Source organism: Urocitellus parryii, chromosome 5 (assembly GCF_045843805.1).
Source record: "Urocitellus parryii isolate mUroPar1 chromosome 5, mUroPar1.hap1, whole genome shotgun sequence".
Taxonomy (NCBI): Eukaryota; Metazoa; Chordata; class Mammalia; order Rodentia; family Sciuridae; genus Urocitellus; species Urocitellus parryii.
Window position 1 is genome coordinate 147,629,292 of NC_135535.1, and position 21,706 is coordinate 147,650,997.

At 38.4% G+C, this 21,706-nt stretch overlaps 1 protein-coding gene across 3 annotated transcripts in view; it reads left to right on the plus strand.

The window, feature by feature from the left end:
* Bicc1 (BicC family RNA binding protein 1) overlaps positions 1-21,706 on the plus strand; it is a 300,721-nt gene that overhangs the window by 179,479 nt on the left and 99,536 nt on the right. For all 3 annotated transcript variants that reach the window (XM_026409052.2, XM_026409053.2, XM_026409054.2), the window contains exon 3: positions 12,349-12,418. In XM_026409052.2, the coding sequence (XP_026264837.2) occupies positions 12,349-12,418 (70 nt within the window). The remainder of the gene's footprint in view (positions 1-12,348; positions 12,419-21,706) is intronic.

Here is a 21,706-nt window from a genome sequence, read left to right on the forward strand (position 1 = left end):
GTTATACACTATTGGTATGGTTGATGTGAAAAAGTGGCACATATTTAATGTATAGAACTTGATGAATTTGGAGATAAGTATACAACCTTGAAACCTGTGTTCCAGTCTATGCCGTGAAAGTTTCCATCACTTTCACATTTATTCCCACTCTTATTATTATTATTATTATTATTATTATTATTTTGGTAAGAGCACTTAAGATCTACCCTGTTAGCAAATTAAGTATACAATACAGTTTTGTTAACATAGTTACAGTTTAGCTATGAGGTGTCCTCCAAAAGTTCACCTATGAGACAGTTTCACAATATTCAGAGTTGAAATGATTAGATTATGAAAGCTATAAACTAATCAGTGAATTAATCCACAGGGATGGATTAACTGGTTGGCAACTGTAGGCAGGTAGAGTGTGGATGGAGAATGTAGGTCACTAGGGGCATGCCTTTGGGATTTACATTTTGTCCTTGGTGAGTGAAACTCTCTGTGCTTTCTGGCTGTCATGTCCTGAGCTGCTTTCCTTTTCCATCATGATGTTCTGCCTCACCTTGAAACTTTGGAGTACTCTAAGTAGAGTTTAATGGGTGATTCTAGTGGCATCTCAGAAGAACAGAATGCTAATAGGACTGTGGACAGTAAAGACTGGGCTTATGGGATTGTGTACATTTTGTCCATGTCATGAGACTTTCTGTGAGGCTGAATTTAAGGGTGACAGACTAATTTATCTGGCAGAGGAAATTTCAAGGCAGCACAGCACTCAGGGAGTGGCCTGGAGATTCCTGGAGCTTTTAGTCAAGTTTACTATGATAATCAGGAGCATTATGCAGAGCGGAATGATTTGAAAAAACTTGCAGTTTGGCCAGAAACTTGAGTGTAAAAGGCAAGGAAGGTGTCGTTGTGGAAGAGATTACAGCCATTAAAGAGATGGTAAGTATATATAGACACAGTAGAAAGAAGGTTTGGGGGTATCTCAGGATACCTGTGACAAGACCACACCTATGATAGGTTCCAGGGTATAAAAGTAAAAATTTCTTTGAGAGGGGACTGTGGGGGCACCCTGCTTGCACAGTGGAGCCTAGGAAATTGTTTCATAATGCTCAGTCACCCAGGCATCCAGAGGCCACTACAACCATGGTCCCAGGAGGCCAAGTGCTTTAAATGACAGCAGACCTTGGTATCATCCACATTGTGCTGGTTCTGCAGGAATACAGGATGCTGGAGTTAGGAGGTCATGGAGACTTCCACCAAGATATCAGAGGAAGGCCTGTGACAACGGGCAAAGTGAAGCAGGGTCAGAATCCCTGCAGGCAGCACCTGAGAAAGCAGTGAAGATGTGAGAAGGAAGTGAAAGCTGCATTTGGGATCTCTGAGATTAAGAGATGCCATTAATGTGCAATGTCTGCCAAGGAAAGCTGAGGGAATCATGCAGAGACACGGCAAAGAGAGGTCATGTGGCCTACAACCAGCAAAGTCATAGGTGGAGCTACACAAGTCTTTTCGAGAGAACATCATGATGCCATGTGCCCCTGATGATGGACGTGGAGCTATAGAACTTATTTGTCCTAATGATTTATTTTAGTCTTGCTTCTAGGCCCCTGTTTCTCCCTTTTGGAGTGGAAATGTTTATTCGATGCCATTATATATTGGATATGTGTAACTTGATTTTGGTTTTTACAGGGTAAAACACATAAGAGTTTACCTTGAGTCTCAGATGAGATTTGGGGTTTGGACTTTTGGACAATAATTCTTGGAAATGTACTAAATATATTTTGAATTGTGAGATGGGCATGAGCTTTGGGGAGCCAGGACTGGAATGTTATAGTTTAGATATGGTGTGTCCTCCAAAAGCTCATGAATGAGACCATGCAAGATGGTTTAGAGTTGAAATGATTATATTATGATAGCTGTAAACTAAGGATTGACTGACTGATATGGATTAACTGGGTGGTAACTGTATGCAGGTGGGGTATGACTGGATGAAGTAGGCCCCTGGGGAGGTGTCTTTGGGGTTTATATTTTGTCCTTGGTCAATGGTGGACATTGTGTTTCCCGGTTGCCATTGTTTTGAGGTATTTTCCTGAGCCATGCCCTTCCACCATGATGTTGTGCCTCATCTTTTGTCTAGAGCTATAGATTTGACTGACCATGGACTGAAACTCTGAAACCATGCGACAAAATAAACTATTCCTTTTCTAAGTTGCTCTTGTAAGGTATTTTTGGTCACTGTGACAAAAATAGGCCTTGCATTGTACAGTAGGTCACTGGGATTTTATTTCCATCTTGTTCAAATTATATATGGTTTCATCCAAGTTACACATAAATTACACTCTGATAATTCAAGTGTAATAAAAATTTTTATAGCTACCTATGATATTATATAGAAGATCTAGTTATCTTTTTCGAGGAATTGTAGCCAAATGATTCTGAAGGAATAAAATAGCCTTGTGATTCACAGATTCTTATGTCCAAGGGAAACCCAAACCTGTTCTTCACTAACACCAAAGGTCATCCCAAGTAACCAACCCACACCTCATGAAAATGTCCTTGGTTTATAGCAGAGGTAAAAACGTGAAGCCCATGTTTTCTTTGGCCCACAAAGAAAAGGCATAATTGGAGTAGGTATTAACATTTAGCAACCAGGAGATTTAATGCAAAAGTCTAGATTTTTGGCACCTCTTTTAAAATGAGTGAATGTGGCCACTCTGAGGCTGTGCTAGTGGGAGGCTGCATGGAAAGGTGGAATCTGGGGTGTCCTGCTTTCTACAGCTGTACCTGGCCCAACTGTACTTACTCACCTTTTCAATTTTCTGAATTGGAGGGCTTCTGGCTCCATTATCCTGCAGATATGATTCTCCCCTTGTAGAATGAATCCTGTCAGTGATCGATGAGGTATTTGCTTTCATTTAATAAATGTCACTCAGTTCATTTATCTTGGTAAGCAGAGAGCAAACATATACTGGTTGTTGAAGTTAAAGGAAACTGTAGATGGAACTCGGAGCTTCATATTGGCTGTCATCTATGATAAACCAAATGCCGTGTAACTGAAGTCTTAAATAATTGTTGCCTTTCCTGACCCATTTATGTTATCTCCTTCATCATTGTCAGGGGTCATTCAATTATTTTAATGATGCTTAATGAGATATCATGTGATAGATTCTAAGGGTTTAAGCGCGAACAGTATATAGTTGTTGGCCACAGGAGCCCAACTCATTGGTGGGAATGGCACAGTAAGCAAAGAAATAAGCACTACAGTGTTGCCACAACAAATGAGTGTGGGAAAGGAAGAGAGAGGGATATCTGGAGGAGTTTTCATAGTGGAGGCACATTTGAATTGGGTTTTGATGGATATGTAAGAATTTTCTGTACTTTTGGGAAAAGTTGCCCATAGCATTGGAACAAGTTTGAAACTCCTGATCAGCAGTTCTCAGTGAAAAATAGGCCTTGCATTGTACAAGTGAGGCATGGAAGATAGTTCTCCCTTTGCATGGCACACTGGAAGACCACAAAAATAACTATACAAACTGAAGCTAATGCAAGACACTCTAAATGTTAATGGGGAAATTTTAATGATTTGCCAACTCTAAAAATTTTTGTTGAAACCTTAACTTTCTCTCTGTAAGTCATAAATGTATTGGAAAATTGAAGAAAATGCTAAGATTAATATTTGTATACTGTATTTAAATTTTATACATTGAGAATTAATTTGTTTTGTTTATAAACAGTAAAAGTTGTTGAGACTAGTTTGAACAGTGCTTTCTTTCTGTTGTGTAATTTAGAATGTGGGGTGAGCATCTTTTCTGTGCTGTGGGGAATTGTTATGCTCAGAAGTTGGGATCACCTTCCAGGGATTCAGTCTTTGTGCTTTCAAGGCTATGCAGCATCTCCCAGAGCTGCCTCCATGTGAGGTTTTGGCTGGCATTGCTCCCTCTGGGGCACCTTTATCTCGATTGTTACAAACTGCCTGACTTGCTCGTGTTGGTAGATGTGTCCCACTACGCTCCTCAGTGAGCGTGAACCCTGTTTCTCAGGTGCGGTCCACATCCCCACAGTGTGCTTTTCCTTCTTATTGGTGGCCGATACAAATTTCATTTCAGTGTTGGCACTTTTTATTTCTTAGCTGCATGTTGACTTGTGTTGGTCAGTTCCCCTTTTGATTGCCTGTTTTTGTAAGATGCCACTTGGTTTTATCAGTGGGAAGCTAGCAGTCAGCACAACTACACCAGGCCCTATGTTTCTGCAGGTTCCATGTCTGTGGATTCAACTAACTGCAGATCAATGGTATTTTAAAAACTGCCATCTCTGTATTCAATATGTACAGACTTTAAAAAATCATTATTTCCTAAACTGTACAATATAGCAAATATTTACATAGATATCGCATTGGATTAAGCATTGTAAATAATCTAGAGATGATTAGAAGGGAAGATATGTGTAGGTTACATGCAGATACTATGCCATATAATTTTATAAAGAACTTGAGCATCATGGAGTTTGGTGTCTGTGCAGGGCCCTGGAACCAATCTCATATGCATACAGGGGATGACTTACTTCATTTTCTGTCTGCACAGAAGCAATTAAGAAAGTGCAGTGGGGAGCCAGACTTTACCAAAAAAAAAAAAAAAAGTGATGTGGTTGTCACTGGCCCACATGAGTATTCTTATTTACATAATGATTTTTGGATTGAAGAGCTAGCAGTGAAATCATATAGGATGCAACAACTCATTTTGTGCACCATGCTAATAGTAATGTAAACTTGTGTTGTTAAGGGATTAGTTTTGTTCCACCAAGCTGTGGTCACTGAAATTTGTGCATCTCAGAACTGTGTAAAGCAAGGACTGTCTGTCTTCACATTTAGAATGAATTTGTCAGGTCCTTTGTTGGAAGCTCAGCAACAATAACCCTGGGCACTGGATGCCAGTCCAGCCCCCTGGTCGCTGTAACACCCAACCTACCTCCCACACTTTCCAAGTATTTGGTAGGGGTGAGGATCCTTCCTAGTTCAAGAGCCATTCTGGGCCATCTCAGGGCCACTTCATAGTAATAAAGCAGCATTCATGGCAGTTCTTGAGCTCAGCTTTCAGAGTGGCCTCCCTACAAGTATGTGGTGCCTTCCCCTTCCTTCATAAGCCAAGTCAGGCAGAAAGACCTAGGTTCTGACTGGACTTTGCCATGTATCTATATGCCATTTAACTTCTTTGAATGCAAAAATAGGTTTCACATAGATGATTTTTAAGGTTGCTGTGAGGAAAAATGGGACATGTATGTGACTGTTAGGTAAATGTGAGGAGTGGTTCTGATGATGATGAATAACTGAATCATTGGGAAGGATTTCTTGGATTAAAAATGAAATATAACAGAACTCTCTAATGTCTTAGCAAAATAAACATCCTCAATTTCCAGACACCCCCATGTGAGAAGTTCACCACTTTCCCATCTGCACTTGGTTCCTTTATTCTCACTTTGCTTCCTTCATGGTGAAAGGAAGCAAATTTACTCTGAGTTCACTAGTAGGTGAAGATTTCAACCAGCCTCTTCCATAAGGATAGACTCTTATTTCTGTATGGATGTCAGGAAAGCAGAGCACAAATGGGTTGGTGTTTTAGAGAAGTAGGCTGCAGGTGCCTCCCAGCTGGTAGCCATTTTGCAAGATGAATTTTCAATAGCTTACAGTATAAATGTTGAGTTAAGAGAACTCCGTGTTCTTTTCTTGGCCCAAGAAAAGTATTTTAAGGGAAGTCAGAATAAATAGACTTGTCTCGTATTGATCTGAGATGCTGATTACTTACCTGTGGACTTTTAAATTTATGTCTGGAGTGAAGAATTTGGTGAAATAAGCATGTTAGTAGAATTTGCTGGTTTGGCAAGGTTTCCCTTCATCTGTAAGATATTATACTATAATTGCTGCAAACCTGCAAAATATGTCGTTTCGTGAACCTTGGTAGATACCTTGTCTTCTCAAATGGAATGCTAGTCTGAAATTTAGTGGAGATGGAATAAATCTTATGATGTGAGCATTGAGAAATATAGATGGAAATTATTTTTATTATGGATGAACTACATGTAGAATTAGATTTTATTTATTTTATTCTACCTTTAGCAGTTAGGACAGTACAATCATTTTAATGCTTCAGTGTAAATTTCTGAAATTTAAAAAAGTTAGCTGAGGACTTTCATCTAGTTAAAAAAATAATCCAATTTATTGGGCTGGGGTTGTGGCTCAGTGGTAGTGTGCTCATCTCACATGGTAAGGCACTGGGTTTGATCTTCAGCACCATGTAAAAATAAATAAAATAAAGATATTGTGTCCATCTACCACTAAAAAAATACATTTTAAAAAAATTCAGTTTATGTAAACGTTGCCCCCACTTTCTACCTCTATCCCTCTTCACTCCCAACAGAAACTAAACCAAGATGGAGATACGCAATTTCATAGTTACTAGGTACCCTTTTAATATAGAAAAAGCAGAGCTATTAATCTTGATAAGGATACTTAACTCCCTGTTTGTAACAATTAAACATGACTTAGAAAGTTAAGATGATTCTTTAGCTTCCAAAGCTGTTTCATATCCATAGCTTGCTATCATCTTCAGATTTTTCTTGTTGAAGAAATAATTTATAGGTGAACTATAAAAATATATTCTCTTTCTGATAATAATCTTAAATTCAATTGCTTCTTAAATTTAAAAAAAATTGATATTTTAGGTCAGATCCTTGTGGTACTGTGAACATTTGCTATTCATCATATTTGATAATAGCAAACGAATTGTTACATCTCAATTATTAATTCCCTATAAATAGTACAGTAAATATAACAACAGAAAATTAAAAGTTGTTTATTCAGATAGTTTAGATGATTCCTCCAGAATCTTCTCCCTTCGTATGCTGAGAGAGCAGCCAATAACAGAGGCCGAGATGGATAGACTTGAGAGGAAGTTGATTTGTCAATGACGATGTCCAGAAGTTGAGACTCACTTTTTTGAAGTGGCCTAAACATAGAATATCCAGAATATAGTTAGAATAAAAGTCTTTAAAATATTTAATATGTGATTTAACACTTAAAGAAAATGGTTCAAAATCAGATACTTGTTTTTGGAGCTTAGGTTTCATTAAGGTGGAAACAAGGACAGGAATATGATTTTCAGAAACTAGCTGGAATTCACATTAGGATGTTTTTTTTTCCCCCCAAAGGCAGAAGATAATCATTTCTTCTCAGAGGTTTTGTGGCTTTGCATACCTCAGCATTCCTTAGCTTAACTGCCACAATATATTTATAGTTATATTTCCATAAGGAAGCACTAGTCATTTTAGGCATGTTTCCAGATTTCCAGGTCAAATTTCATACAGTTGAGGGGTATACCATCTTCAGGGCGGCGGTGGGGGGGGGGAGCAGTCCGAATTAGCCACTTATTGAATTATTCCTTGAATAGAATCTGAACATTTTTGACAACATATTGACTTACTTAAGAATTGAGGCATATTACAGGTTTCTGGGAAATGATTTCCTTGTCAGGTTTTTGTGGGAATTAAGTGGATTGTGGAAAATGCCTGATAAGGCCTTTGCCCTTGAAAAGCTGTCAGTGTCTTCATCCGGCTGCAAGATCCACAAAACTGTTGTCTTCCAGTCACCATGTTTTTTTAAAAAAAATGCTAGTGTTTATAGAAATATATTTAAAATCCATAGTTTGTTCTTTGAGCTTTGGTTTTGTGAAGATGGAAACAAGGACAATAATAATTGAAAAAAAAAAAAAGAAAAGAAAACAACTAATTGGAATTCACTTTAGACACCCCCTGCCCCCAGCATAGAAAATAGTCATTTACTTCTCAGAGTTTTTGTGGCTTCTTTGATTTCAGCTGTCTTCCTGACCTTGCCAGTTCCAGCTCCTCTTGATGATTATTCAGGACATCTTTCTGCATAGCTTATTGGGTTAAGATGCTCCGGTTTGCTTACTGCTCTAATTGCTGCCTTGTACACCTACCCCAAGCTCTGTGCCACTTATACACACAGGTCTGCCTCCTGCCCTAGCCTTTTGGCTCCAGGGCTGGATGTCCTGGACCAGCTGCCACGTATATCCCTGCAGAGAAATGGGCTTGCCCTCCTCCTGAGGGTGTCATGAGTCCGGAACTGCTGAGGCCAGAACATATCCATGGTGTGCAGTCTCAGAGTTGTGGGAACTGACTGGGAGTCACTTTGGAAAGCTTCACAAATAACTTCCTCTGGGAAATTTTGATATGGCCCCTTCCCCCTCGTCATTCCACCTGTCAGTGACAGCCAAGCACAGGTACTTCACAGCTTTGTTTTGTGTTGTGTCTTCAAGTCTGTTTTGAGTGTACCCTAGCACGTGGCTGTAGGACAGAGATGACAGGAGACCTGGTCCCTGTCCTGGATGCATGAAGTGAGGCTTGAAGCTATGCTGAGTCACCCACAGATCCTCTGGGTCACCTGTCCTTTCTCCTTTAAGACTTACAACATACGTGCCTTCCTTCTCTACCTGGGATACTTTCTCTAATTTCCCTCCAGTTAGCCAACTTTTTCTCCTCCTTTAGGTCATGGCATCAGTAGGCACTTAGTTGTCTACCCATAACAGAGTTAGGATCCCCTCTCTACTCTGTTCCCCCCACCCCCCTGTTTTAAAATTTGGCACACAGTACCATAATCTGGGTTAACTTCTCCCTTGTTGGACCTGAGCTGTTGTATATTTAGTGTCAATGACAGTGCCTAACTGCAGTAAGTCAACGTGTAGTAACCAGAGCACTTACTGTAGCTCATGCTCTGTGATTGGGTGTTCCCCACACATTTTGTCCTCAGGCCCTCACAACAACCCTAGGAGCAGATATAGGTATGATAAATAATTTTACAGAGGAAGAAAATGAGACTGGTAGAAGTTACGTGATCTGTCCAGTAAGACATAGCTAGACTCCAGCTGGTACTTAATTCCAGGTTCCCACTCTTCATGGCTTAATAAGTGTTATGAGGATTCATTTGCCCAGACATACAGTACTTGCTGTGTGCTGGGCAGAAAGCACAATATCTATTTTGCAGAGACATACTATAAACAAATAAACAAAGAAGATTCATGATTGCCATAAGGGTTATGAGGGAAATGAGCATAGTGAGGGGTAAGAATGAGGGGTAAGAATGATTCTGTTTGGGATGGTCTGAGTGGAAAGGCTGATGTTGTGGACAAGGTGGCAGCTGAACACTGAGCGTGAGAAGGGGTCTTGATAGTAAACTCTGGAGAAGAACAAATGCAAAGGCCCCATTTTAGGAGACAGCTAGTGTGGCTGGAGCAGATAAAGTTGAGGAGGATAATTGTGGAGAGCAGTGACAGTGACTGGGAGACCAGTTTCTGAGATTGGGGTCCTTGGTGACTTCATGGCTGTGGCATACTTGGTGACTGGGAAAGTTTCTGTGCAAAGGCATAGGATGCTTGGTTGCTATGGAGATGCCCTCCATGCTGCAGTCTTATCAGCTTCCACCTTATTCTCAAGCTTGGCAGCCCCAGGGAATGAAGGAACTTCCTTGCTAAGATAACCACCATGTTTCACCAGTTCTGCTGCTCCTGAATCTGCCAGCAAAGTAGTAACTTTAAACAATGGACTTTCTTGAGAGCTGCACAATGCTCCTAACATTGCACATTGCAACTGTAGAATGTGACTGAGGAAATAGCTGCAAACTGTTGCTAATTCTATAACTTTCATAAATACAAAGAATAATGCTTGCATAGTCTTTTATCTGATTTAGAGACTTATATAATCAAGATTGCTGGTGTCATTCTTTAGACCTGCTTCTCCATCAGAGAGCAGTGCTCCACCTGACCCCAGCTGTTTAATCTTCAAGATCTGTGTATGTGACTCGTTATTTCTTCCAATCTCCCATCATCTCTCGCTGTAACCTGCTAGTTTGGCCATGCTGGCTGCAGCAGTTAATATTTTTTATTTTTAAAATATGGATGTAGAATTAACTAACCAAATTAATGGCAGGAACAACTAAATAGATTAAGAGGGAAAGGCAGTGGGGAAAGAAGAGGAGGTAGGGGCCAGGTCTTGTAGGACTGGGGTAATAAGCTCACCGGCCTTCAGAACCAGACCAGCACCTGGACTTAGTGAAGACAGCATGGCCTGCCTTTTGCTTTCAATTTTTAATAGAGACATTGGTATAGAGAAATGTTTATGTAAGCAAAACAGCAGTGCGGATACCATGATAAATGGCGGTACAAATGTGATGATGATAACAGCAAATGGCTTTTGACCTCAGATTCAGAGTCACAGTAGGGACCAGGAGCAGCTGAGGGCCTGCTGGCCCTGACTGAAGAGGGCAGCTAGTCCTCAGTGCCAGTCATGTGTTGCCATGTGGGAATGTGGGCTCCATGTGCTAAATCTGCCAAGTTTCCCATAGAATTAGGAATCTGAATTTCTATGTGAAATTCTTGTATTCTGAAATGTTGGGTCAAGCTGTAACAATCCTAACAATAGGTAGACAAAATACCTGTGTGGGCAATCAGTTTGAAACATCTTCTGAAAGCCCTTTAGGCTGTCATAAAGGGGATTGAATGAAATAATGATGCAAGTTAACCATTTAGCTTTGTGCCCAGTACTTGGCCAATACTGAGGAGAAGAAAGGTGCTTTTCATGGATTACACTGTTAATGTGTTTAGTTGTCTGCAACCATTATTTTAGTTAACTATAAATTTATTTAAAAAAATATCTGTCACGTCCTGTGCAACAGTTTATTCAGGGCTACATGAACCAGTCGATGAGGGGATTACATAGAAGTAGAGAAAAGGTTGAGGCTCAGTGGTTCGTCCTACCTCTAGTGGAGGAAGACAAGCAAGCTTGGCACGTTTATTATATAGATTTAAACATCAGAAGGATTTATTGTGAGAAAGCTTCTTCAAGATAAACAAAACCAAAGCTGAGGGTAAAAGCAGCTCAATTAGGGCTTATTAGCTTGTATCTATAATTCTATACCTTTGGGCAGCAGGCTTTTGAATGTAAGGTTAAGAAATGATAAAATTGGCTAGCAAGGAATTTTCCTTTGAACAAGGTCTCACAATGCAACTGGGCAGTTTTCTCAGAGCATTTGTACCAAAAAATTACCAAGAGAGGTGTTGCCTCTGTCTTTGAGCAGTTCTAAGACCCATAATTCATTCCCTGCTCCTGACAAATATCCTAGTCTAGTTCAAGGATTAAATTAATGAATGGTTGATAGTTACTTTTATTTGCTTATTGAGGAGTTATTAATCTTTTTGCTCTTAGTTTGGTACATTCTATATTCATATTATATATAGAATATATACATTCTATATATACATTCTGTATTCATGTTAAAAAGTAAACATGAGCCAGGCATGGTGGCACACACCATTAATTCCAGCTGTTTGGGAGGTTGAGGCAGGGGAATTGAAAGTTGAAGCTCAGCCTGTGCAACTTAGTGAGACCAAGTTTCAAAAATCAAAAGGGCAGTCTTAAAATAGAAAAAGGGCTGGAATGCAGCTAGGTGGTAGAACCACTCTCAGTTCAATCCCTAGTACCAATAAATAAATGAATAGATACATATGTGTGTTATGGATGTAGTATGTAAATAAACATCAATCTGGTGTAATTCATGTGATAAAATTATCAAGGGACAAAGGGGAAACATTTTGGAGTTACTTGTCTTGATTCACTGTCCACTTCCACGGTTTTGCCATCATTGCTCCCCTCACATTCCTGTGTTTGGGCTCATTTTTAGTATCAAGACCTCCTGGCTACATGTGTAAGTGGTAAGGAACCACAGCATAAATGCCATCCTGGACCATGTGACGGGAAATTAGCTTTATGAAGTGACATTGTGTTTAGGAGGTTTTCATCAGTTTTAATGAAATACAAATGTGCTCAAAGCAAGCTTTTTTTTTTTTTTTCCCCAGAGGTGGAGAGATCTTCATTTAGTATGGCCTAACTCACATAATTTTGTCTTACAAGAATCATATTTGGTGTGTTGCAATCGTTGGCAATAGTCTTGGGGAATTTTATTCAGCACAAGCATCTCTGATGGTTCTGGCAACAAGTTGGCTTAATTACTTGTTCAAGTATTATTATTTTTTTTTTTTTTGGTTTTGTCTCTGTAAAAATTCTGGAGCATCATGGAGAGGAACACTGGGAATTACAAAATATATTTGAATATTTCTAATAGATTAAAGGTTTATGAAAACATCTTTTTTTCCCCAAGATTTTTTTTACATTGTTTTAAAATGAGATCATTTTATTTGATGGAAACTGGAGATTTGAAAATAAGCCGTTTTTTTTTATTTTGGTGAAAAATCTTATAAGTTCAAATTCTTAATTGAGTCAATATTTCTCTCAATTTTTGTACAGATCATGGAAGAAACAAATACTCAGATTGCTTGGCCTTCCAAACTGAAGATTGGCGCCAAATCCAAGAAAGGTAAATTGTAAGAGAAAGTGGCAGTTTTTGATGTTATGGAATTACTGCAGGTTTGCTGAGGAGAAAATGAACCAACCTTTATTCTTATCAGTTTTCCCCCAACTATTTAACAAATAATAATATTTGGAAGGATGGCCATAATTAAAAATAATATGCAGTTTTCCAACAACAGAAAATGTTTTTAAGTATAAATATTATAATTAGAAATGTTATTATAAAAGATATTATGCAACCTATGGTCTCAAAGATGCCCAGTTGATAGCCATGATTAATGATAACTCCACATGTAAAAAATGTGTTTTCAATACATAGGCTTTCTTTATACTTTTTAAAAAATTTGCTACAAACATTTAATATTTATTTTTTCCCCTTTAATGTGATACAAAGCTTAAATGTCTTTTCTTGAGTGCTTCCTCTCCATCTGATAGCAAAGAGCCTACTAGATTTCCTTTTAGACTGAGCACTTCTCTTGCCAATTTCTGCCCTGCCCTGTATAGGACACTAGCCAATATATGGGCAGTCAGAAATGGAAGTATATCTGTCTAGTTGCCCTTAGATGCTCCCTGCCCCCATATTAAGATTACATAGTATTTTCCAGTGGGGCACTGCAGCATACACCTGTAATTCCAGAAGCTCAAGAGGCTGAGGCAGTAGGATTGCAAGTTCAAAGCCACCCTCAGCAACTTAGTGAGACCCTATCTCAAAATAAAAAATGAAAAGGGTTGGGGATGTAGCTCAGTGGCAAAGTGCCCCTGGGTTCAATTCTCAGTACCAAAAGTGGGGGAAAAATAAAGACTATGCAGTATTTTCAATGGACTTGCCAGTTTATATTTTTATGGAAGTTTTTCTTTTTAAAGAATGACCTCACTTTCAGCAACTCTATTGTGTACATTTCACTAAAAATAATACAAATGCTTGAGGTTATCAAGAGATAATGACAAATACCATCAGACAATTCAAAGTATAATGATTGTGTACACTGAGCTTTATGCCTTGTGCTCTGGGCTTTCTGATGTTGTTGCTATTTAGTTTTACATTTTTGTTCCTTCTATAGCTTTTATTGCTAAATGATACTAAGCATTGCAAAGTTGCCCAATTTCCTTTCTTACTTTAGTCCAGATTTTCTTCTTTTAATTTCATTTTATTAGAGTTACTCATCCCATGGAATGTACATTATTTTACAGTTATTATTTTTTTGTGAGTTCTGTTGGCTGGACTTTGGCATGCCTGCAGAAACTCTGATCTTGGTCTCTTTTTATTTGTGATTGTGGTGGCTAAGAAGACATGGTGAATTTCTACATGTAGTTCCTTATATTTGCATGAACATGGTACTTGTCAGTTGTTTGAGAATAATTTTTCAATTAATTTTCAGCAATTTTTATGATGTGTTGGGATGTGTTGTACTTATTATGTGGAAGATAACACTGCCCTTAGTGGGTTATATGCCAACTTGTTTATGACTTTAAAATAAAAAATCCCTGGCATACTACTTGGGTAAACTGAAATTTGAACATAAACTGGATTTTCTGTTTCTGTATTCAGGCATTTTTACTTAAAGAATAAAACAACCTTTGTTACCTAATAAAAATGAAATGTAATCAGTCCCTCAAGAAAACCCCCAAGGAGACATGAATATTAAGACACTACCAGATAATTTTGGATGGCGTATTCTTTTGCAGTATCCATGTTACAGTCCCCCCACTGTTATCATGAAACTAAGAATTGAATCATTTTTCGTTCAAAATGTGGATAGAGCTTTAGAGATTTTAGAAAAATACAGAAATTAATGGAATATTTTCATGTTTTTAGATTGATTTTCTGCCACTGACACGGTTAACCTATTCAGAGTGGCGTGGCAGTCCACATTTTGGTTGTACAAAATTTGCTTTAGAAATAAGAATATTTCAGCAGCACATTGGAGGGTATTTGGAATAATTTTCACATGGTTAAAGTTAAACTTTGGGGGCTGGGGTGATAGGTCAGTGGTAGAGCTCTTGCCTTGCAAGTGTAAGGCACTGGGTTTCCCATCCTTAGCACCACATAAAAATAAATTAATAAGGGCTGAGGTTATGGCCCAGTGGTAGAGTGCTTGCCTAGCATGTGTGGGGCATTGTGTTGGATTCTCATATAAATTAATAGATAAATAAACAACTAAAACAAAAAATTAAAAAAATAAAATAAAGATATGATGTCCATCTACAACTTAAAAAAAAAGGTTAAACTTTGGAATTGAGCCTAAGAATTGATCCCTCTAGGCATGAGTCTATAGACTTTGTTTTATGTTCTTTTATTTATGAAGTGCTCTGAACGTACACAGTACTGTACAAGGAGCAGAAAGAATGTGCCAAAAGAGAACAAGGAAGAGGAAAGAATCAAGAGTTTGCCTCTGAGGAATTTACTGTTCGGAATTTACTTGAATGCTCTTAGTCTTTAAACACAGCTGTGGAATCAGCCTTTGGCTAACATCCCTGATATGTATATAGACCTACATTATTTTAAAAATGGTTTAATGCAGAGACAGAGTTTGTTTGACTATAATTTGTAGTCAGTAAAAGTAAAATGAAAGTGGTGTGGGGAATTTTAGAAGGTAATTATTTGCTCTTTGATCTGGTGTGACTGTTCCCTGCTGCCCTTGAGTATTGTGGAAGAGTTGGTCTTTCATCCATCTTCCTTCCCAACTATTATTATTCAAAAGACGAAAGAAAATAAATGTATTTAGGGACCATGCCATGGATGATTATTTAATTCTAAATCCCATAATGATCTGAAGATTTGGAATATATGGATAACCCCTAGACTGTGCTAGAGAGACAACCCAGCCACAGGCTTGTGTTGTGTTTCACTTTCTAGTTTTTACAATGCACACTGGTTGAATGTTTGAGCCTAGACAAACATTTTTCATGGCGCTCTTACCACAGTCTGCCCCTTTCTTTACCTTATTGGAATTTAGTCTTGTATTTTTCAAATTAGTTTCCAGTAGTTGTGCCCAAACTTAATTTTGGAGCCATTAATCCTTTATCAGAGTAACTGTATGGGAGCATTGGTGGAAGTGCTGGTAGGATGCTGCCTGGCAGAGAGCAGCCTGAATTGGCCACCAATTAGAAAATTCAGATTCCTCTCTGAAGACTATGGGTTAGTAGTTCTGGGGGCAGCAGTGGGAGTCCTTATATTGAATAAGTTCCTCTAGTTATTGTGGTCAAATTGAGTTTGGAAAACAAAAATCCTACCATCTGATGTGGAAATATCATGATTTGTTTGCTAAGAAGACTGTTCAGATGGCAGTGGATTATGCAGTCAGCTAACATGGATAAGTTTGGAGTAATGATAACCTCATTCAATGCCTGTGTTAAAAATAATTTTGAGCAAAGGAACATCTGGTGTTTCTTCTCTGCCTTGCCATACCTTATTTTTTTTAAACATTAAAAACTTTTTTTTGTTGTTGTTGTAGATGGACACAATACTTTTATTTTAGTTGTTTTTGTTTTTATGCATGCTGGGGATCGAACCCAGTGCCTCACACATGCTAGGCAAGTGCTCTACCACTGAGCCACAATCCCGGCCCATTGCCATACCTTCTTACCCTTTCTGTTTCCCTCCCTCTTTCGCTTTTGCTCTCCTTCCATTTCTCTTTGACCATGTTCTAGATAGAATATAGTTGAAGAAAGTAATAGAAACATTTTCATATATGCAGGATATTTTGGGGAAGTGCATATTTTGTGATATAAACTGAGGGACATGGAATTTTTGAAAACCCCCAGAGCATTTGCAATTGAATCCTCGCCGAAGCCAGAAAGAACCAAGAATTTAAGATCCAAGATAATGGACATTAAAATGGATGACTCTTGGATTATCTTAATGGGGGCCATGATTAAGACAAATAAAGCAACACTTAGCATTTATTCTGAATAACATGAACTTATTTTGTGTAGAAGAAAATGAAACTGTTTCAAACTTGTGGAATTGGAACAGTCAGTCTGCTTTACATAGAAAATTCGAGATTTGTGTTGGTGAAACAAGTTCTAGGGATTAAGGTGTTCAATAATACAAAAGTTTACTAATATAGAATAACTTCAGGCACTCATTAAAATTTTAAATGTGCTATTCTGAGTCACAGCCTGCTTTGAAATAAATGCAGTTTCATTAAAATACAAACAACATTTGAACAAGTTTGACTGTTTTGCCAAGTAGAATTCCTGCCAGACCTGCCTTAACAAATAGATAAAAGTGATTTGTAATGAGAATTTATCACAGTGGTGATTGTGCTGTGAACTCCACCATGCTAGATGAGTTTGTTCTCTTAAATAAGGTAAATATTTTTCTTAAAAGCCTCTTTTTTGCTCTTAATTTGCTCATCAATCTCTTTCTTCTTAGATTGGCAAGGGTAAATGTGGGTGAACATTGTTTAAAGTTTTTATGCCAAATTCCAAATAAATGAGGTCAACATTAATGAAGTTTTATTGCAGAGTTAAACCAAGTGATAGAAACTTTTCTCTGCAAAGTGGTCCTGGGGTGACAACCTAAGATGTTCCAGGACTAGCAAGAACGAGAGTGTTGAATGGATTACTGGTGTATCCTGGTTAGAGGGAATCTGGCACCATGTTCAGTTGTTCTCTTCCTCCCAGAATGAACAAGAGAATCATCAGGATTCCATGAGAGTTTATTAATTTTTTGTTGATTTCCATCAGTAGAAGTAGATATCTAATAGAAAATCTTAATATAGGAAAAATTTTAGAAAAAAATTATCATTTTTTTCTTGGGAAATGGTTTGCTGAGTGTACTGATGCTTGTGTTGGGTGTTCATGGTATTCTAACTAACTAGTGGAAGCCTTTAACATAGCAGTGTTCAGAGGATGGAGGGTAGAGGAAGGGTGGTGTGGCATGCTGGACCAAGTGTTTATAGTGGTGGGTTGCAAACTATGAGGGGTATAAACTTTATTTAGTGAGTTACAACCAGCTATAAAATACACCCAACTAAATTAGAAAAGACAAGAGTGTAAGGATATTGTTTAATGCAACTTTTGAGTCATATATGTCACATGCACTCACATGTTTACTAGGTCAGGATGTAACACAGGTGACAAAGAAAGGTTGTAGAACCCGGGCTAGTGGTCAGTTCTCCAAAGGGTAAAGAGCAAATGGATTGTTTTGATCATTACATCCCTAGCACTGAAACCAGAACATAGTTGATGCTTGGTAAATATTTATAGATCACCTGAGCCCTCAACTACATCATAGTGGAATTACTCATGTAGGTGACAATGTCTGTCCCTAGGGTATGTTGCCTAACAACAAGATTTTAAATTGTGGCATTCACTCTTATGAGTAATACCAACTAATAGACCCCCTCATGTGAACAAATATGGGAAATGATTGTGGGGAGGCCTCCTTTTAGTGGTTCAGAGTAGTTCTAATGAAGGAAGTGGAAGGAAAGCAGGGAAAATGATCGAATCATTTTCATTTAGGGGCACCCGACAGACTGAAATTCTGGTGCTGTTCTTAGCAAGCTTGTAAATGAGACTTAAAAAGACACAGCCTCCTGGTTGACCTCAAGACCAGAGTTGTTTTGGTTGTGGCTATTTTAATTATTTGGATACATAATTGAATTATCAATAGTAATACTGAGCATTACTGTTTGTTGTGAACTAGTGGGGCCATATGCTTGGCTAAATATTTTATGTACATAATCTTCAGTGTTACCTAATTATCAGAGAAACCTACGAGTTATCATGTGGTATTCTGTTTACATAGATGAAGAAACTAAAGTTCATAGTTTTATAGTTAAAAGGAGAGGGCCTTGAACTTGAATTCAGGTCTGTTCCTAGAGCCCTAATTAGTCCTAATCATTATACTGAAATGTCTTTTCACATCCATGTCTCGGTGAGAAAATACCTTTCCTGGTGCTTTTCTTCATCTAGGGTGGTCTGTTGTATCCTTCAATGACTATTGGCATTTATAGCTGATAATAATTGGCCCAGTTTCATAATGCCTCTGTCCTTGGAAAATTATGGAGACTTCAAGGTAAACTGAGGTTAGCTCATCCTTATTTTTTACAGTCAATACCTCCTTTTCCAGATTTTACAGTTAAAAACAAAACCACTCATGGCTGGGCAATTCTTTAAAAAGTTTTTCCCTCTGAATTTTCACATGATACTTCATGTATTATCTCCTTAGGAAGAGATTTTTGATTTGTCCATGAGCGACACAACTTCTAAAAGATGAATATGGGAGGAAATATGCTTAGAATATGGTATAAAGTTCTTAGAGAGGTTTTGTTAGGGTGATTTTTTTTTTGGGGGGGGGGAATGTTTGCTTTAAATCTTTGAAAGTAAGTAGTACCCACCACCTGCCCAGAAACCCTTGTGTTTTTTCTTGGCAGAAAGATTTTGTGGGGGATGTTTTTGTATAATTATTTAGGTGCTTGGTCATCATTTGGTGAGTGCTGATTGGGAGTCAAGAGTGGGAATCAATTGAAGAGCTAGTTAAGTTGTGTATAGTAAGATAAGAGTCTAAATAGTGCTCAGTCTTAAGTAGTACCTTTTGGAGGAGGGCAGAAACCATGGCCATTCCCAGTTCTTCAAGCTCCATGTATGCTTAAACAATACAAAGCTTATATAAACGAATGCATCTTTTAAAAATTTATTTTGTTAGGGTATCTCTACATGAAAAACCTCTTGTTAGGGTATCTCTACATGAAAAACCTCATTTGTAGAGTATCAAACAAGCACTTTGAGGACATTTCTGAAATACGTATGCTCTCTCTCTACGTATGCTCTCTCTCTCACACAGAAACAGCACCCAAGTGCTGTATGATTGATTATCATGACTGAGGACTTGAGCTTGGGCTCATTTCTTGATTCCAGGCTGGTTTCTTTTCTTCTCTTCTGAATGGCCCAAACATTGGCTTACTTGCCCATCTGGTTATGCTGCAAGCTGATTCTTCTTTCTAGTCTTTCCCTCTCATTCCTGTGCCAGGGCCAGAGAGGTACAGCCACCCTGGAAGACATTTGGTAGTTCCTTATAAAACTAAACATAGTCTTACCGTGCAATCATTTGATTACACTAATTGGTGTTATGCAAATGAGGTGAAACTTATGTTAACGCACAAAGCCTACATGTAGATGTGTGTAGCAGTTTTACTCATAATCACTGAAATTTGAAAGCCACTAAGATATCCTTCAATAGGTAAATGTATAAATGTGTTATATCCACACAATGGAATATGGCTCAATGCTAAAAAGTCATGAGCTATCAAGCCATGAAATACATGGAAGAACCTTAAATGCATCTTACTAATTGAAAGAAGCCAATCTGAAAAGGTTATAATATTGTATGATTCTAAATATGTGACATCCTAGAAAAAGAAACTGTGGAGACAGTAAAAAAGATACGTGATTACTAGGGACTTGGAAGGATGAATGGGTAGAGCACAGAAGATTCTTGGGTTAGTGAAATTATTCTGTGTGGTCTGTAATGGTGGATACATGTCATTATGCATTTGTCAAAACTCATGGAACAGTTTTAATGTTGATGTGCTGGGCCAGTGATGAGAACTCTCTGTACTTTCCACTAATATTTTCTGTAAGCTTGAAACTAAAAAATGAAGTCTGTGGAAAAGAAGTAGTTATAGATACTGGACACAGCCCTTTCATCAACATTTTTAAAGTAAAATATATGTGAAAATATTACGATCAATAGTAACTCCTTAATGTGTAAGTTTAAAGGCACCATGAATCTCTACAGAAATAAAAAAGAAAGAGATCGTGAGAAACATGTCCAGATTAAACAGTAAGCAGGCTGTCATTCCCCAGTAGCTGAGTGGGCCAGAGCTAGCTCTTTATCAGCTCACCTGCCTTTGATTTGTTGTCACCCTTCTTAGGAGGATTCCTTTCTGTCTTCCCTTTTCCTGAACCAATGCTCATATGGCTCCTTAACTCTAGGAGCCCAGGTTCCCTTCCACCTGTAGTTCTTCTCTCATGTTGAACTCTGAGGAGCAAAGGAGAGAATATGTAGATGCACCTACCTTGTAATAGACATGGTGCTAGGTGAACCACTTGAATGAGTATCACTCCCCCTCGCCTGGCCCTGTATATACTAGTTACCCATGCCAGCAAATGATATACCTTGTCTGAGGGCACAGTGATAGAGTTAGGAGGGAAACCTTGATTTCATAGTTTGAGGTATTTTCTGCATTCCACCTGGGTGCTAGTGAAGATGCTTGGTCACACAAGGGATGAGGGTTCTCTTACACTTTCACTGAGGGAAGCCCAGATTTAAAATATGCTTCTTAAGTGTATACCTCAAGCAGAAAGGCAATTAATTCAAGGTAATCCCTACCAAGGGTTTAGAAACTTCCCAAATGTTAGTCTTTTAGATTTTCAATGTAGTTTTTTTTTGGTCATTTTTTTGTGCTTCTATCATCTTTCCTTTTCTCCTTTGTTGAGAATTACTAATGGTTTTTCTGAGATTGATGTATTTTTTAAAATCTAAGCAGTGGCTCTCAATCTAGGGAAATTCTATCCCCCAGGGAACATTTGGCAGTGCCTGGGGACATTTTTTGGTTGTCAACATTTCGAGGAGGTTCTACTGGCATCTTGTGGCCAGAGGTCAGAGATGCTGCTAAATGTCATACCCTATACAAGACAGCCCCTAAGACAAAGCATTATGCAGCAGGAGATGTCAGTAGTTCAAGGTTGAGAAATGCTGGGCTAGGGGAGTGAGCTTACCACCATCAGAATATTGTCTGCATCGCTCTAGATTCCTGTGAGCGTACATCTTGCAGTCCACTGCATTGTTTGTCTGGCTTTCTTTTTGCAGCAGTAGCCATTAGGATATTTTACACTACTGACTATCAAAGGAAGAGCATACTTACGTAACAAGACAGTTGACCTGACATAATTTCAGTAAAAAAGGTAATGATAGATTTTGTATGATAGATCTACACATTTTAAAGGCCTCAAATTGCCATCAGTTTTGAATTTACAGTTTAATCGTGCAAGTTCAGTTTCTTTTTTATTTCCTATGAGTGTTTCAACAGTGTTTTGCTCTATGTATGTCGCTTCAAGGCTGGGGGACAGCTGTGCTGCCCTCTTCATTCTTACAGCCTGAGTTGTCCATTCCTCTTTACTAGAATGTGTAATTGAGACAACAGTGAGGATTCCTAAGGTTTCTGATCATGCTTGAGTACTGCAATGGCACTATGAGTGCATATCTTGGCCTGGAAACAGGCACCAAATTTTGATGTTGCCCCAAACCACATGTGGCCTTTTCCTGGTTTTTCCTCTGTCAGTC